The sequence below is a fragment of the Melanostigma gelatinosum genome, assembly GCF_949748355.1.
Source record: "Melanostigma gelatinosum genome assembly, chromosome: 8".
NCBI classification, from domain to species: Eukaryota; Metazoa; Chordata; class Actinopteri; order Perciformes; family Zoarcidae; genus Melanostigma; species Melanostigma gelatinosum.
This window is the reverse complement of record NC_136641.1, coordinates 17296852-17315771: the sequence shown is the minus strand read 5'-3', so window position 1 is coordinate 17315771 and position 18920 is coordinate 17296852. Positions and strand designations below refer to the sequence as shown.

The 18920-nt window shown below is 41.9% G+C and overlaps 1 protein-coding gene across 1 annotated transcript in view; it reads right to left on the bottom strand.

Moving 5' to 3' along the window:
- Window positions 1-8097: 8097 nt before the first annotated feature.
- LOC306780695 (nucleolar protein 4-like) overlaps window positions 8098-18920 on the bottom strand; it is a gene marked incomplete at both ends in the record, with an annotated part of 127572 nt that continues 116749 nt past the window's right edge. The window contains 6 exons of the mRNA XM_079273130.1: window positions 8098-8336; window positions 9490-9721; window positions 10516-10629; window positions 12727-12915; window positions 13582-13764; window positions 14363-14835. Of these exons, the coding sequence (XP_079129256.1) occupies window positions 8098-8336; window positions 9490-9721; window positions 10516-10629; window positions 12727-12915; window positions 13582-13764; window positions 14363-14835 (1430 nt within the window). The remainder of the gene's footprint in view (window positions 8337-9489; window positions 9722-10515; window positions 10630-12726; window positions 12916-13581; window positions 13765-14362; window positions 14836-18920) is intronic.

Genomic DNA, 18920 nt, shown 5'->3' with positions numbered 1-18920 from the left:
CAAATACTCACTGTAGCACCAAATGTGAATTAATCCGCCCAACAAAACATTATTTCCTACTGTTTTAGTAACATTTGATACAAAAAATAAAATAAATAAACTACAGTGACCAGCTGTTTTAAGGGAACTCATGAAGTAAAAGTACTTCCTTAATCAGGCAGTTCGCTTTTACCATCTTGAGGTAGCAGAAAGGTTTGAGCACTAAAACTGGTTCTAATCCAACATGAAAGCTTTTCAGTTTGAGCTCTAATCCTAATCTTTCAGTTGGAACGGCTGCTTTAAATTTGTGAAAGGCTCAGTTTCTCAGCGTACACGTTGATTCTGTAAGTTACATCAGAGCAGTCTAATAAAGTCTCCATATCACAGGCTGCTGTTCAGTTTCCGTTCTCAAAGTTAGAAGCTCAAAGAATCAGGATCTTCTGGATAAATGAGTGATACTGTAGTAAAAAAAATGAAAAAGGGCAGAAGGAATGAGAAAGAGTAAGATTTGAACTCTTGTGTGAGCCTCCTGATGTAATAAGCTTGTTTACCGAGGTAAAAGTACTTGTACAACAATGTGCAAATACTCCATTACAAGTCCTGCATTCCAAATCCGTAAAAGTACAAAAGTACTACCACCAAAATGTACTTGAATGTCAAAAGCAAAAGTACTTGTTGATACTGATGCAGCTATGTTCGAGCAGTATGTTACTGTTCACTGCTGGTGTTAATCACCTTATACACTGTTGGTACAGTCGAGTGGTTCCCAACTTTGGGGTCGGGCACCTCCAACGGGTAACCAGATAAATCTGTGGAGTCTGCTCGGATTAATGTGAAGGAAGAAGAAACTAAGGGCTATCGCAATATGCCAGTATTGACTATAGCCATGATATATAAAACACAAAATATCAATATCATGTTAATATTACATGTATGATAATATTGTGTCATAATGCAGCGCCTATTCAATCATTTTATGTTATAGTTATGGTTACAAACTCTCTTTCCACCTTCATTTGCCAAAAAAAGAGACTGGTTACTGGTTTAATCTTCAACAATGGATTGTATTTTCTAAGTTTGTGTTTTTTTATGTAAAATCTTAAAGGGTAAATTTTGGTATTTTTCAACCTGTATTTTAGCATGTTTGTTTGTAGCTTATGATACAATTTCTCTGAGAGTCCATAATGTTGTCAGACACTTATAATAACAATCTGAGCCGCTCAGTGGCAAAAACAAACACTTTTAGTGGACGTACATTGACGGCGAGGAGTCACTCAACACTGGACCGATTCTCCATTATTCACTGAGACACAAAAACATGATCCAGGTTGAAAAAAATAGCTAAGTTACCCCTTAATGAAACTTAATGAAACTACAGCTGCTGAATAAATGTAGTAGAGTAAAGAGTGCAATGTTTCCCTCTGAAATACACTGGAGTAAAGTAGAAAGTAACAGAAAATAAAAGTACTCAAGTACCTTTTTACTTGTACTTGTGTGAATGTACGGAGTTACTTTCCATTCATCAAGGACCAACGTCTGGAACATAAAAGAAAACGCGTTGCTCTGTCAGGTAGATAGCACACCGTTTTATTAGTATATTTAGCTTCGTGACATACAGCTTGGGAGAAAACAAACAAAAAAAACTAAACGGTCACAATTTATTTCAATGACATCAGTGACATCACACAAAAGAAAGCTCAGTTTTTCGATCATTGGTTTCTTTGTCATGGACCAGAGTGATATGTTCTCGTTGTCGGGCTAAACGAACACGCCTGTACCGCTCCAACGGAGTAAACAAACAAAAATAATAACCCTACATTTCTTTCATCAATTATTTTCCCGCGATCGTTTAAGTTGCTTCACATATATTATCAACACTTTTCTAAAGAATCAAAATATTTAGCCACAGGTACTGGAAAAAAGGTATCCACTGTTATATATAATAATAAACACAATAAATATAAAAAGAATTCTTGATATAATTTATATGGCATCAAAGAGAGAGGGAAATGGGCCTTCAGTTGGACGTGTTTTTACAAAAGTGATGTCCTTTATTCTTTTCTTCCTGAGGTTGAGTTTTGTCATCTGCAGTTTAAAGTTTTGCTAAATACACTAATAGACTAAGAGACCCGACACACTGGGTCTGTAATGGCTTATCATTCACTGAGGAATCATCTGCACCGGATCCTGGTCACACCAGCGGAGGGTCATTGTGGCCCCACTGTGATTTTGTGTGCTGTGGAGTCAGCTGAGAGGTCAAAGGTCATCCTCCACTGAGCCAAACAAACACACAGCTCGACTCAAAACGTCAACGTGTCCCCTCATGTGATAGGCTTGTGTGTTAAATGGTGATAATTGGGTTTAGACGCAGTCCCATCTCCCTTCAGTGTGTAAGGTACGAGTCAGATTAACTGAAAACAGGGATGGGGGGGGGGGGGGGAACAAAACAGAAACAAAACCAGAAAGAATCGCAAAAATCTGTACATGTAAACATCACACTTCCACTGAGTCAAATCATGAGGAGAATACAGGTTTCACATTGGTATTACTGTAGGTACAAAACCCCGGCAGAGGAAATCAAGACAATCAAGAGTCCAGTACAAAGTCCGGTGAAGACAGAAAGAGAAAAGAAAGGAATCAAATATCCATCAAAAATTTTTAAATAAGGAATCTAAAGCACCACTGAACAGGAACAGAAAATAAAACAGTAAAACAAAATGGCCAAGACAGACATTTTCTGTTTTTGACAGGCGCTGTACTTCCTGCCCTGATAGAAAAATAAAAAAGGTCCATTACTTTTCCTCCCGTCACTCACTTCTTTAAATGTGTGTGTTGAGCTTTGCATCTGAGCAGACTGGCTGTAGAACCGAGTGTGAACTTTAGGGACCTGACTGGCATCACAGCTCATCGGATGGTTTCAGGTTTGAATCTAGAAGCTTCCCTGCAGCACTTTCGGATTCCTCTCAATGGCTTTAAAAACTCCGCAGCATCAGAAATAGTCTGAAACTATGATCCACAACTATGTCATCGCAAACTAAACCAAAATATGTTGCTACCATAGAGAACACTGAGGCTGTATTTGTTTTAAAATAATCGTTTGACATTCTCAGAAATGTGCTTATTTGCTTTCTACGAAATTTAGACGAGATGATCAACTATTGTTCTTCTCATCTAATGCTCGGCAACTTTGTGCGAATAAGCATATTTTGTTGAACATGCAGCTTGAATTCTTAAATCTTCGATAAAGCTGTTGCAGAGTCAGACTTGATAGCTGAAAAGACAATAGTCTGTGGTGATGGCGGTCAGGTCCCGTGTTGGTTGACATCCATGTTTGGAATGTGCAGTATAGGCAAACAGAAGTGAAGTGGTTGGAATATTGTACAAAATCTCTTTTCATAAAAGACCGCTGTACTTTCACTCCAAAATATATGTATAAAATAATATTAAGAATAATCAGAACATTGATAATAATAATAATAATAATGTTTACTAAAAAATAAAAATCAGATAGAAATGTGTCGGCCGTTTGCTCAACCAGTGAAAACAAGAGGAGTTTTGAGGATGAACGCTCTGATTATGGTTAAAGGTTAATCCGTCTCTCCCACTGGATACAGCAGACTGACAGAGGGAACGGAAATCACACAGTCAGCAAATTACACCTTTCTAAAGATTGTCATTTGCCTTTTTTATTTTAAATCTTTATTTTGTATAGTTTGTTGTGGTGCTGTTCTGCAGCTGTCTGGCTTTGACGTGAACTGGTACTCGTAGAAAACCTCAAGAATGTCTTTTCAAAGGCCGATGGAGAACTTTGACACTTAGGAGCCTGTGAGCCTCTATGTGGAACAACTTCCCTTTAAAAAGTCATTTCTGAGCCCAATTGAGTACGTCTGGACAATCCAGGTGTCCAAAAAGTGCCGAATCTCCCCGATAATGAAAACACTGGCGGTATCTGAGAGCACAGAAAGGATGACTCAGGAGAACAGAAGGACGGACCACTGGTGTCATCAACACAGTCTGATGTTGGGGTCAAAGAAGGCAATCGCACCTCACTCAAACTAAATGTTTAATCTGCCCTCCGTTATCCAATCGAATAAAGACACAAAAATAAATGGCGGAAATTTGAGGGAAAATTGATTGTACCTCAGTGAATCTCACAACATGTTATATTGTGGGATTTCCTCTATATCAGAAGGCGAATAAGTCACACATTTTGAACAGTTCTTATTAAATGTGACTTCACCTCTGGGAGCATTCCTTAAAGGTTGTGGACATCATTTTCGCTTCCTTCTCTCCTTCTCCTCTAGTTGGGTCTTTTTTCTTTTTGCATATTTCTCTCGTGTCATTTAGCGATCTGTACACTTTAAACAAAGATACCAGTTTTGTGAAAAAGTACAAAACAAAAAACGTTTTAAATTCTACATCTAATCGGACATAAATTAAATAATTTACATTTTAAACATTTCAAACTAATCAGAAATTGACGTGGTGGTTCTGACAATTGCACGCAAATGTCAATCATTGAAAGTTTGGACGGAGGTTTTGCGCGAGTGAAAGGCGTTCACGTGTCCTCCGCTCTGTGGCCCGGCAGCGCTCGTCATCCAGTGCATGTGATGCAGATTTGACCGTCTGACCGTCAACACAAACCATCACCAGTGAATGCTATGATTATCAACTGCATTGCAAAAACACACACACACACACACACACCACTTCTCTTTCACTGCTCTCGTCTGACTTCAGCGGTGCAAGTCCAGGGGTGGGGATGGCAAACATGCATACATGCATGCACAGAGAACCTCCCCCCTTCAAATCACAGATGACTGTTGTTTCACTCAGTGTGCAAAAAAAGGAGCAAATCTCGGTGACATGACAGTCGAGCTGAGAAGAAACCACAGTAGAAGCACAGAACACAGAGCAATGCCTCAAAAGGATATAAGTCATGTTTGTCTCTTTGTTAATTCTCCGGTTATCTCCTACAAGTGTTAAATGGATCAACCAGAACAGACAATTTGACTTTTTTGTTAGCAACTGCACCAAGAGACAGAACTAAGGAGTGGTTGAGTTGATCCTTATCATGTGGAGAAAAAGAAATAGCTCTACATTTTGCTTTTTTGCAGAGAGAAGATTGTTTTCTCGCTCATGTCAGAACGGTACGTAGAGCTGTAGCCAGGAGATGGTTAGCGTAGCTTAGCATACAGACTGGAAACAGGGGGAAACAACTAGCCTGGCTGTGTCCAAATGTAACAAAATCTGCCTACCAGCACCTTTAACGCTGACTTATTAACAAATCATATATTGCTTGTTTGATTCCTAATAGTAACACGTTGTAGTTTTATGGGGGGGTTATGTGATTCAACAACCTCAAAGTCATTCCTCACAGTTAAAAAAAAGTAGTCCTGCAAATAACCGTCCGTAAATCAACTTTTTTTGGATTAAAATTGAATTAAAAAGATGAGAAATAAGGTGTTAATTAGAAAGCTTTATGGGTGCTAATAGGTGGAATTTCTAAATATTTGTACAGAGACAGGCTAGCCGTTTCCTTCATTTCTCTCGTTATGCTAAGCTCAGTTAATCGACTGCTGTTTCAAGCTTCAAATTTAACATTCACGTCAGAGGGCGGTATCAATCGCTCGTCCAACTCTTAGACGAGAAAGCAAATAAGCACGTTTCCCAAAATGTAAAATGATTCCTTCAACAAAGAGGTTGTGGCTGAACTCTAAGCAGGTCAACAGGTTCACTGGAACATCATATAACTATAATGTTCACTTACAACAAAAACAACCTTCACAAGGTGTAATATCAACACAGCTGAAAGCCATAAGACGAAGGATTTACTTTCTCTTCATAAGTATCTGCAGAAAGTCAGTGCCATCTCCTCTCTCTTTCCTTCCGAATCAAAATAACAATAATCAGTGTTTCAAACTGGACGATTCTGTCCGTTGAGTGGTCTAAGTGTGTAATTATTGGCCTGATATAGAGTACCACAGTGAAGGTGCAAGGCTCCACTAATACGTCCCTCCCTGTTTCCTCCACAGGGTGAAAATATGGGAAGAAACCGAAAGAAACAAGTTTTCACAGTTAGAAAGTCACAAAACAACATGAATCAAGCCCTATGAAGCAAAAGCAAAGAAACCAACCAACCGGTCTGAGAGACACAGGACGGTGAGCGGATGAAGGTGTTTTCACTAAGTCCTCCTGTAAGTCTTTGTGTTGTTTTTGCTTTGTTGTGATCGAGTTGCAGTCGAGGTCGCAGGAGGTCAGTCGGGTTTTCTCGGGGCACTGCGGCTAGCTAACGCCCGGCTTTGTTGAGGTTTCAGGTCTATGGCAGAAGGTCCGGTTTTTGTATATAGCAGCAGCAACATGAAAGTTCATCTTTATAATCATATTAACAATAATAATAATAACAATGGCCATCTCAGAGTTTAACAGACAAACACAGTAAGACAGAACAGTCCTCCTCTTCCTCTGAAACCTGGACCAGGCCAGGGAGGGGAGGAGGAAGTGTTTAGGTCCACGAAGAAGAGGTGAAGAGTAGGTCCAATGGAGAGGAGAAGAAGAAGAAGCACAAGAAGAGAGGGAGGTGAGGAGTTATAAACAGAATGATGCTGAGGTTTCGTTGGCGTTACATCTACATTTGTAAAAAAAAAAAAAAAGTAGACTCAGGAGGTCAAACTGCCACCAGTGGTCAACATTTAACCCCCCTTACATTTAAGAAAACCCCTCCCACCCCTCCCCTTTAAGGATAAAGTCGCCTCCCGGAGTAACACACTCCTGTCAACTCTGATTCTTCTCAAGTTTTCAAGATGAACTGATTATTTACAGCAGCACACGAATGAACCTGCACAGATGAAAACAATAAAGTTGAAAGATTTCAGTGTTTCTTTACATCAGTTCTTGAAATGCTTCATCATATTTCGATATTGCAGGTCTCTTGAGCAATATAGTTTGATTCTCGCCCCAAAATATATAATCCTTGAAGACATCAGGTGGTAAAGTAGAAGTATACTGGCTTCTGGTGGGAATGTTACCATTCATTTGCAGAGAGTGTATATGTTCGTGTATGCGTGTGTGAGGAGCTGAAAATGGAATTGGCAGGTCTGATCTGAGGTATTTCCTGGTAGTCCACACGGCGTCTTGGATGCATAAGTAGCAAGTTTCTCCCTGGGTAAAAGGGGCGAGGAGGATGGGGGGTTTAGGGTGAGGTTTCAGGTGAGGAAAAAGTGCTGTAGGACAAAGAGAGCTTATATACAAGCGAGCACAAAAAGTTTCTCTCCTCCTTTTTTTTTCTTTTTCAAACAAAACATCAACTTTTTTTATTTTCCAGTTTCCTCAAAGTCGCCTCAAAGTCTTTTCTGTATTTAGTGCCATCTGTCAAGAGAAGTCAAACCGCTTTGCTTTCTTTCAGTCACTTGGGAAGAGTAAAAAACAAAAACAACAATAAACAAAAAACAAAAAAATGCTCACTGGACTCCAAAAAAATCAAAAACACTGGTCATTTAACAATAAGCTTCAGTAGTACTAATTCAGGGAGTCAATATTTTTAATTATGTTAATTGTTATGATCGTTGGCGTTGGCTGGGGCTCCCGTCAAACAAAACTCAAAAACGTCAAAAACGTCACTTCTCCATCCACAACGAGGCAAAGTCTCTTTCTTCTGAAACGACAGCAGCAGAATCAACAGCCTTGCAGTCATCTTTACTCTTCGTCCAAGCTACGCTCCTCTTTTATCCTCCTCCTCCTCCTCCTCCTCCTCTCTTTCTCTCCTCCACACTCCGTCGCCCAGAGTGTAGTGCTGATTGTGAGGTTCTTCCAGAGAGGAGAGGAAGCGATTCCTTCAGAGACCATATGCTCCTTTTTTAATGGATTGAGGTTGTGGGGGATTGTTTTGGGGACGGCGGGGTGGGATTGGTCTCCCTCCCTCTATCCCAGTTTCCCACTTTTTTCCTCTAGAAAATCAAAAGTGGCGATAGTTTCTGAAGGAGGGAACAGCAAAAAACAAGAGGTCTGGGGCTCAGCTTTGTTAAGGAGAGACGGGGGGCGCAGACGGACACAAAACAAACATAATGGAAAATGTTTGTGTGTGTGTGTGTGTGTGTGTTCTCCCACGTTTCCCCTGAATCAGTTCTGCTGCAGGATGAGGTTCTCCAACTCGTCTGCCGAGCGCAGCAGGAAGGCGGCTGACTCCCTGTAGCCGGCAATCAGCTGACGCACGGCCGTGATTTCCGTTTGGCTGAGCTGGGTCGACGCCCCGCCCCCTCCTCCACCCCCGCTGCCCCGCCCACCCAGGCTGTTGTTGGTGGAGGCTGAGGAGGTGGAGTTACTGATGATGGCAGAGGAGAGAGATTTCATGCTGAGGTCTGTGGGGCCTGAAGGTGGATGGAGAGAGGAGGGAGAAACGGTGAGGGAGGGGGGGGGGGTTGATGAAGAAGAGGAGGAAGGGATTGATGAATGGAGAAAAGAACGGAGGAGAGAAAGGATACATAAGTAAAATGTGGAATGAAGAGAAGGAGACAGGGAGAGGAGGCGAAGGAGCAAAAGATCAGTCAGTTCAAAATGAGAGAGGACTGCTGTAATATGTCTTCTATCACTTGTGGCGATCATTAAACCGTAAGCTCCAAGGTGATGAGAACAAAGAACCTTGTGAACTAAATACTGTGCTCATGGAAACACTCTCCAGTCAGTTAATCTAGCAAAGATGTTTCCAGTGCAAAGCTGCGTCTCACGCCGATCAGCGCTCTCTCTCTCTCTCACAGTTAATAAAAGAACAGTAAGACTGCGATTGTGAGGCAGTAACCTCGGCATCACTGTTGACTGTGGTTACAGGTGCAACAAAACACCCATCGGTGATACTGGGTGGGTGAAACTTTCAACCAGAGATGACAGTGAAACACTCCTTAACGCAGCCTGCAAGTGACTCTTTAAACTGGAAATGTATTTCACCGAGATCTACAACTCATTAGGTCGCAGGAACAAACTGAGGAGCAGACAGAGAAGCCTGGATTACTAAGACACACAGAGGGAGAGCGACTTCTCAGCTCAGGTAGACATTAATCCACTATATCTTTGCAAACAATAGTTGTTTGATGTTATATTAATGCTCTGAATCCAATATATTGCACCTTTAAAGCTGGGGGGGTAGTTTCATTGATCTGATTGGCCAAAGTCTCCGTTGATGACTAGATTCTCTGAAGCACTAAAACACGGATGCAGAAGTCTAGTTTTCTCTCAGACACTTGAATTACAATTTGTTGAAAGGTTATTATGGACGTTTTTCCCAATTAGTCAAAAATAAACTGCCTACCCCAGCTTTAGCAAGGCCGACATACATCAGTATCATGTATGTGCGTTAGCTGCTACGTCTGCTGCTCCTTCTCCTCCTAATTCATCCCCAAATCACCCCTCTATCACTCTCCCTCCTCACTGCCCGCTCCCTTCTAACCACGACGTCTTGTCCATCTCCTCCCTACTGCGTGAAGATCCTCTTTATCTGTATCTCGGTCCCATCCTCACCGTTGCTCTGGGCGGCGGCGCCGGTCGTCAGGGAAACGGGTTGTTGCATGGCAGCGCCCAGGCCCGGGTATCCACGGTAACCATAGCTGAGGCCAGCCCCGTTGATGTAGAGCTGGGAGTCCTGGGAGGAGAAGGCGGATGCGGCCAAGGAGTAGGCGGAGTGAGCCAGGGACGCCGGCTCCCTCAGACCTCCTCCACCACTGGATGGCTTGTCCAGAGAGATCTGATCATCCTGGAAGAGGCAGCGGGGGGATTAGAGTACAGAAAGCTGGGTGTATTCAAATACAACTGGTGTTAAGAACTCAGGGTAATGTCCCTACTTTTCTAAAATAAACCTGCAGCACAAGAATTACAATATTGTAAATCGGCATGTGAGGCATTAGGCTTTGGTTCGTTTGTTTGTCTGTTCGTCAGCAGGATTATGGAAAAACCAATGGCCCAATCTTCATGAAACTTAGTGGAACTGTTGAGTTGGGGCCAAGGAGGAAAACATTACACTTTGGAGCAGATCCAATCACCTGGCGGATACAAAAATTATTTTTCAGCTCTGGAAACGGCCTTGGTTGAGGTCTGCGCTCTCCGAGTGCTGCTCTAGTGATCATGGTGATTTAAAAAAAGTCATCTTTTGTGAACACAAAATGTAAAATCAACCAGTATTTCCTCTGTAGAATAATAACTTAATAACTTACTGGATCAGATCGATGTGTCAGCGTGGCTGGATTGTGTTTTGCAGTTTGTAACACACTAACAACTAACAATGCTCACTTAAGCAGATTAACTGCAATTCTTTGGCTTCACCCACTGATCATTAACTCTCTTTGTTTAACTACAACTCAGGTCTGCAGGCGTAACGACACACTTCTCTCAGTATTACAGTGATTCTCAATCAACAGCTCATTACTGAACTGGTCGGACAGAAGAGAGCCTGCGAGGCTTCTATGTAGATTTAATTAGTCAAATGCAAAACATCAAGTAATGTTTTTTTCCTTTTCACATAGGAATTAGGCTACACACACACACACTTACATGATAGGCATCGAGGCGCATCCTCTTTGCGGCGTTGCGTGATTCGCTCTCGCAGGCGGCAGCCAGGATGTTCTCAGCCATGGCTGAGGTTAGGTGAGGTGGAGTAGGACGGGTCTGCAGACGACACAATGACATCATGGAATTAAATGATTGAGTGAATTAGAGCGACAGGTGGTTATGCCATCAACTAACACAAGTGGATTTACATACAGGAGGATACCGACTGTGCTTCTTATGTTGTAGTTAAATCACGATTACATTAGACGGGAATGAATGTGATTATCTAATGAACAGTACATGACACACGTAACAAATATCTTCAGCTTGTTTGTGTATGGCAGGAACACTACATGAAGAAAATACCTGTTAGAAACAGCTGAAAGAGTTTCCACTTTTAATTCTCAACTGCAAAGGTTTACTTCATCAAAGCTTTACATTAATGCGAGCGCACCATTTTATTTTTATATCTTATCCGTTTCATGGTATCGTTTTGTTTGTCGTATTTCTATTTTATTTCTATATTGTTTGATTTTATTGTTGCAGTTCTAAAATATTTTTGTTCCTGGTTCAACCATGTAAAATGTTTTAAAACGTGCTGTATAAATAAAGCTGTCATTATTATTATTATCACTACTTTCAGCCACGCAAAGAGCTCTGCCTTCTGAAATGATCATGGAGTAATAAGAGCGCTAATGAGCTTCATGTTGTTTTCTATTCATTAGAGAGACAAATTGTTTTATTTAGTACCGGTACATATGCTGAGGTATCCAATGTATACAAACTATAATATACCAGAGGGCATCCTTTACTATGATTATAGAGCATAATGCAAATTATATCTAAAGGCACATTGTGTCTTTACAGTTTACAGTGAAGTACACCTCGCTGATGACTACAGTACTGTGTATAAATACATGTGTAGCGTGATGCTTCACCACTGGGGGCAGCAAAGACATTTCAATGACTGGCTCATCTTTATGGTCAGTGTGATTGTTGCCTGTCACACAATTTCAGAGGTGGTGTGTGTGTGTGGGGGGGGGGGGGATATGAAGTTAGCAGCAGTATATGTTCACAGGGTCCCACACGGACATAATTGCTATTCTCGTTTCAGTGACAAGCCACTCCTCTGAGTATTGATCCTTCCAAGTTTCTTTTTTATCTGGAGCATTCACTCCAGAAACTGCTCCTGGATGCTTCTTAGGATTTTCCGCTGTCGCTTTCGCCATACTTCATACGCCATTCTCTCCCGTATGGTAATGACTCTCACTGCCAGAGGAGGGAGACAAAAGTTCCACACTCCAGCTTTAAGTTCAGTACTTGAGTAAATGTACTGAGATAGTATTAAGTTAATTGCTCCAAGTAGTCCCTGCAAGTCAGTTTGTCACTTGATATTCTGCTAACTGAACTAACTCTGCCTACTGAGACAATAGATACTGAAAGGAATAATCAGTCATGGAGTCAAAGATGAACTACAAATAGATGTTGGCCACCACTTTGGGATGACAGACATCTTTTATAAGGTAAATATACTCAAGAAATCAGCAGCTAATGTCAAACTGATGAAAGTCATGTAAGGGGCAAAACCACTTGTTTGGTTCAATGTCCTCTGCAGTCTACTCAGTGGTTCGATTGAAGCGGTTTGAATTATGAACTGTCAGTCCATAGTTCATCTGATAACACAATAGTGCTAACCCACACTACCACAACAAGCTATATATTCATATTTGTTTATTTACAGTGCCATTCATTCCCTTTAATGATATTTGTAACTAAATGAGTTCAGCCTAACAGCTTTCTGTGACACATTTCCCCAACCGCTGCAACTTAGAAACGTTAAATTTGTTGACTGTTTAAAAAACGAGCGCCAACTGATAAAAATATTGATATTATTACCGCAATAAATACTCTTATTTTACGATTATTACAGTCCTTTAAATGTCTTACTTTGTTATAGAGCTGCAACTATTGGAAAATATTACATTTTTCACTTCTAGTACAACATGTATTGTCTTTCCCTGTTTTATATAATTCAAAAACTGAATTAATTTGGGTTTTGGACTGTTGGTCAGACCAAACAACACATTTCTGGGGAACTATAACGTGTATTTTCCATTTCATGGAAAACAATTGTGAAAATATGCTGAAGTCACAGCTGTCACAGAAAATATTGAGATGACACCCCGCTAACGGACAAGCTAACAGGCTCATCACCTCCATGCCGCTCTTCTTCATGCGTCGGCAGGATTTGAGGTAGGTGCGGATGCGCTTGCGGGCGCGTTCCTGGAATTCTGGGAACTGTCTGCTGCAGGACTCGATGATGGCCTGGATCTTTTCCTTGGGCTGTTTAGAGATGGGAACCATCCGATCCAAGTTCTCGTCCACAAACAGACGCACAAACATCTGCAGGAAGTCAACACGGCTGTTAGAGAAAAGCGTAGCCGCGGATACCTTGCTTTTAGTCGTCGTCTTAAAGTACGAGTGTACGCAGTGGTGGAAAGTACTGAACTTTAGTGTGACTTTGAGGTACTTTATCTGAATATTTCCATTTTATACTAACGTCCAGAACACTTATTTAGACATGATGTATTATTATTATTATGTATTATCAAAAGGATAAATAAGATAAGATAAAGGGGGAATAGCAGTATATAAAGTAATAGAGTATTTCTACACTGTGGCACTGCTACTTCCTTCACCACAGTTTACATATATTTGTATGTGTGTTAAAGCTGCATTCATTGTCGTCTTGGCCACTTAAGTACACAGGGAAGCTGACAAAAACACAGCTCTGACAGATTAAAGCCTTATAAAGTTATTATATGGTTATTAGCGCTTTAGAGCTCTGACCTCCCATTACACAAAGTCATTTGGTTAATTGAAAATACAAAACATGAAGAATTTGTGCCTTATTGTAAGTTGTGTGTATTTTAAGTGTCTTATTTGTCTGTGTGCTCAATGACACTGAATTGTCAGGTCTTCAATATTTTTTCTTTATGAATATAATGAAACACCTACTTGATCCCAGTGGGACATCATGTGAGACCCAACACACTGTATCTGACTCACATTAAAGGCCTTTAGTCTCTCTGGGTCGACTCCCTCTGTGTCGTTGATCTTGTCGTTGTCATCGTGGTCATCGTGGTCATCGTCATCATCGTCAGGGCCGCCCTGGCGCCCTGTGGTCAGGTCCTCGGCACCCAAGTCCATCTTCACGCTGTCGTAACTGCCACCCGAACTGTACTGTGGGGACTGAACACACAGATAAGCCATCAGTTAAGTCTTTGGCACTATGCCCTGTAGACTGGCTTGTTTTGTTTTGTTGTGGGCTGTACAGAATGGATTTTATTTTTACATTCAAAGCTTCTATTGAGGTTTTTAAGAAGCTTAAGAGCAAACCTTCCACCTCAGTGAACGTTGTTGAAAGACTAAACGCCAGCAAATTTGGATTGAAGCCGAATATTTTGTTAAATGAAAACATGTTGTGATTTTTTGGAAATTATTACATCTATAATACCTTTTTTTCCATTGCTGTTGACTTTTGGACTTAACGCTGTGGTGTTAATGGAAATGTTTGGATCACACGAGGTGGAACAATCCTACACAGCCACCACTAGTTCTGCAAATAGTAAAACACTAAAAACGTTAGTGTTGCCTGATCTTTAATAAATGGACGTGCAGCATTTTAAATAAAAAGCTGTCAACCTCGTGACTGATGCTTCGAAGTGCTTTGCAATCATTTTTAATTATTATTATTATTTTAATATCCCTGAGTATTAGAGCTAATCACCTGTACGTGTATATGTATGCACAGTCTGTATGTATGTGTATGTCTGCTGTGTGGTCTCACCTTGCCCCCGTAGTCCCTGACATCTCGGTCCAATCGCAGCTCGGGTGTGTGTGTGTGGGACTGGGAGTGTGTGTTGGGAGTGTGTGCATTATGTGTGTGTGTGTGCGGCAGCGGCAGGGCAGGGTGTGGAACCAGGGGAGACTTGGTAGCCAGTGGGTACTTCCTGCGGAGCTCCTCGGGCGCGCTGGGATGCAGCGCTCCGAGCAGCGCTGCAGCCGCGGCCGACACAGTGACGGGCAGATGTGAGGTGGACAGGGGAAGGCGCTGAGGGGGAGGGTCACTGAGGTTCATCGGCTGCTGGTCCTCGGACGAGGAGGAGGAGGAAGTAGGCGTGCTGAAGTCCAGTGGGGCTGGGCCACCGATCCCATTGATGACCTCTGTTTCCCCGACTATGGTGCCGTCCGTTACAGCGGAGGAGGGAGGGGTCAGGGCAGGCAGGCCATTTCCACTGCCGCTCTCTGATGAGGAGTCCTCTGAAAGGAGAGGGAGAGGTTCAATTTCACAGATTGACAAACACGTATTTCTGTTGCTAAACAGTTGTTGCTTCATATTTGTGGTGTTTATTTCCAGCAGCTGATGAGCACACAGCTGGAGCCGTGTGTTCAGTGGGATGTGATAAGAGAATGACACTGACAACAAGAAGGGACAAATATGCAGCTCATATTTATAACGTCTGTGTAGGCCATAGATGAATCTACACATGAAAGTAAATCCGTCAACATGGAAATTTAGGGCTTTCCAGGCTTTCCACAAGCATAGAGACACCGGAACAAGCTTGTCATTCTGCTCTCCCTCAGGCCAGATATAGGTCATAATAACTGGATGACCTTAACGTTACATGAACATAAGAAAAATAATCAAACTTCAAAAGATAATACTCTCATTAAATTATTAGCCAAGCAATTATCGTTACCTTTGACATCTAACACAGACAATAAGCTACATGCATTACGTACATCATGTTACTATTATCATGTTTCTATGTTTTTTGCAGTCAGTGCATTTGCCGCATGGAACGACAACATGCACAGCAAATGTAGAAACTAATTTCAAAGACCTATAATGACGTCATATGATCGCTGTTATGCGTGTACGTGAGCCCTGAGTAGCCACATTCATACTATCATTTCATGGCTATTTTAAAGGGCCCAGCAGATGGCAGGCTTCCTTCATGAAGCAGCCACATCTGTGAATGACATTCTTAAAAACTTCTCTGCTTTTGTTCGAGGGTTCAAAATAATATTATTTCTCCATGCTTTACTGTGAGATCGCATTATGCTGCATTTGTATAGAAGGGAGACAAAAAACATAATGAACCTACAGTCTAATCTAATGCAATCCTCCATTATGACAACAACACAAGCTACAGACTCATAAATCATCATACACCACCACTGACTTGACTCTGACTTCACAGTGATATTATGTGCACAACACACTCTATTCGACATTGCTTAAGGGTTCATGTTATTGTGTACACCCCTGTATTTTTCATGCAAGGGAATTATGAAAATGATCATTCATCAGTAAGATAGGAAATGCCTTCATAACAGACACATCTCTCTCGCAGCTGGAATGAAATTGGGGGACAGTTATTGTCTTCCTGTAGCCAGTGGGGCTGTGACAGCAACGAGTCTGACAAGAGGAAATAATCTCCGTCTGTTGGTGGGAGGGAAATAATGAGTCCTCAAATTATTAAAGCATTCTAAAGCCAAGGACTGCTTACGCCTTCACGGATACCAGCAATTACAATGAGGGTGTACAAGAGAACATTGTGGCTAACAAATGGTTGGTTCAGCTTGGGTTGTTCCTCCAACGCACCAGAGATGTGTTTTTTTGTGTTATGAGGGAAATGCAGTGCGAGCCCTTAGAGAGAGAGAGACTGCATGCAGCTGCTGTGGAGGCAATAGTTACGGGTCGAGTGGAGCAGTGTCTGTTTATTTGATTAACCCCATCCAGTCTGCAGCCTGACCAGACAATAACACAGTCAACACCCTGCATTATGACAGACGCACCTCCCCCCACCTCAACACACCACCACCGCCTCATCGTCATCATCATTACCAAGCTCGTCTTCCTCCCACTTTATCTGAATCACAGTAACATCCTCTTAACCTTGTCATCGTTATTAATGCCATTTTTGTTTTACCATGGACAGTGTGAGAGCATGCGTTTCAATTCAAAGCTACAACCAGAACAAAGCTAACTTGAACTGTGCAGTTCGCTTCGTCACTCCTGCACATAGTCAAGTTCCTCCTCCGATATTTCAATTCTAGGCCAGTAGTTCCCTATCTGGGGAGTCGGCAGAGGTGGAAGAAGTATTCACATCATTTACTCAAGTAAAAGTAAGAAAACAACAATTCAAAAATGTGTATTTAACTATCACGAGTAGAAGCACTTGACTATATCATGAAATATCACATTAATAAATTGTTGATACTGCTTACGCATCAATAAGTAATAGGGTTGTATATTTGCAAGAATACGATACACATCATGATACAGGCGTTAAGATTCAATCTATTGCAATACTGTAGCAAAGAACATGTGGTGAATTTTTTACATCTAATTTTAGGAAAATTGTTTCAGAATAAAGAACACACAGTTCTTGTATTACATCTTGATAAAAAAGTTTTCTATGTAATTATACGCAAGTTAAATGTGCAATCTGAGCCACTGTCTGCTAAAAACCTTTGCATGTGAACTATTACCTAAGAATGGATGAACTGTTTTTGAGGATCGATGATCCATGAAACACCAAAGAAAAGTATTAAATGCTTCAGTATGTATTGCTGGTGCAGGTTCATGATCTTTTTCTCTCTATCTCTCTCTGTATCTCTTTTAAGACAGACAGGCTACTAAATAAGTGATCATGGAATAAATGGTCTATGCCAAGCAAGCTAACTGGCAGGCAGGATGGATGCCTCTCCAACGGACTGTTAGGTTTTGTGATCTGAACAGACTTCTGGTCCGTAGTCCTGGAACACATGACACTTTCCCTCCTTCACAAAGGCACAGAGAGGAACGATGGAGCCTGCATGCAACTTCCAATTTTACCCGATATGTGGTTTACTGTTTCATTAGAGCTGCATTCATATGCTCTATAATATTTCTAGCATCACAAACATACAAACAGATGGAAAAGGATAAATGGGGAGATTTCGACAGAACATGGAGAGAAGCTGAATGAGACAGTGCAGAATGAGTTGAAATAGAAACAATGAAAGCAAGCTCCAATTGAGGATGATTGGAGGATAGAGAAAGGAAATAAAAGGCAACAGAGGAAGAGGAGGTCATTTCAATGAGTCAACAGCACAAGAAAAATGCAGAAGAGATGGAGAAAGAGAGTGGGGGCTGTGGATGGTATCGACTGTGTCATTCGTTCGTCGGGGGAGGGAGGGGTGGAGCCCATATCGCTGCATGGAGAGAGGGAGAGATGGGTAGAGAGGCACCAGGGTAGAGAGAGAGAGAGAGAGAGAGCGAGAGAGAGAGAAAAAGAGAGAGTGAGAGAGAGGGCATTACACCATCGAGGGAGGCATAGCCAGGCAGAAGGAAAGAGGTCAGGAGGGGGGTGGTAGGAGGAGGTGGAGGAGAGGCGAGGCAGAGGGTCATGGCTCGGGGTGGGGGCAGCAGGAGGAGAGAGAGGAAAGGATGAGGGAGGATTGAGATGGGGGATGGGACGGGGAAGGGTGAAGAGAGATTAAGTCAAAGGGATCGGCACAGAGATGTTTTGATTTTTTTGATTGTATCTTTTCTTTTTTGGTTCTCGTCATTATCATACATATCTTACTTTATCATTTATCTATTTGGATTAGTATATCGCACTATGTTGTCTAGTAAAGAGTATTTCCATTGGTGTCGTAACGTGCAGACTAGATTTGTTGTCTTCCATTCTTTAATATTACACTTACATCTTCAACCCGGCCTGATTTGGCTGTATTAATGATTAATCATGTTCGTGCTAATAAAGCATGAATTTGAAATTGAGAGACAGGGAGTGGAGCACGAACAAAAAGGGAAATGAGAGGTAGTGAGCTGTGGGACCTGGAGGTAGCAAAGCATGGCTTGTATTTATGAGTGTGTACAGACTATTCATGCGTGGTGGCGAAGGCCAACCTAATTCCTGCCGCGTTGACACAAATCCCCCCCTCAGCAGCAAGACCGCTGTCACTGCTTCTGCATCCCTCAATCCCTCCATGACAGAACCGCGAGGGATCCCTGCTCTCCTCCTCAGCTTCTCTCACCGTCTAGTCTTTCTGTTTTTCTCCTCTCTCTGTACACACCTGCTAAACAGGGAGCTGCCTCTCTCTCTCTTTTCATAGTCTCTCTTGCAGCCTTCCTCAACCTTTACCTCTATTCCCCATGGTATTGTTTCCTGCCTCTCTTTCTTTTCTACTCTCACCTATTCTGCCGCTATCACACTACATGATAGCAAAGACACAACAGTCTGGTTTGACAGAAGCGGGGTGTTGAGAACGAAAAGGCACACCAATTTGTTGTTTAATCCTGTGCAGTGTTGAGGACGAGTAAATCCTGCACCTGTTTTTATGGACATTTT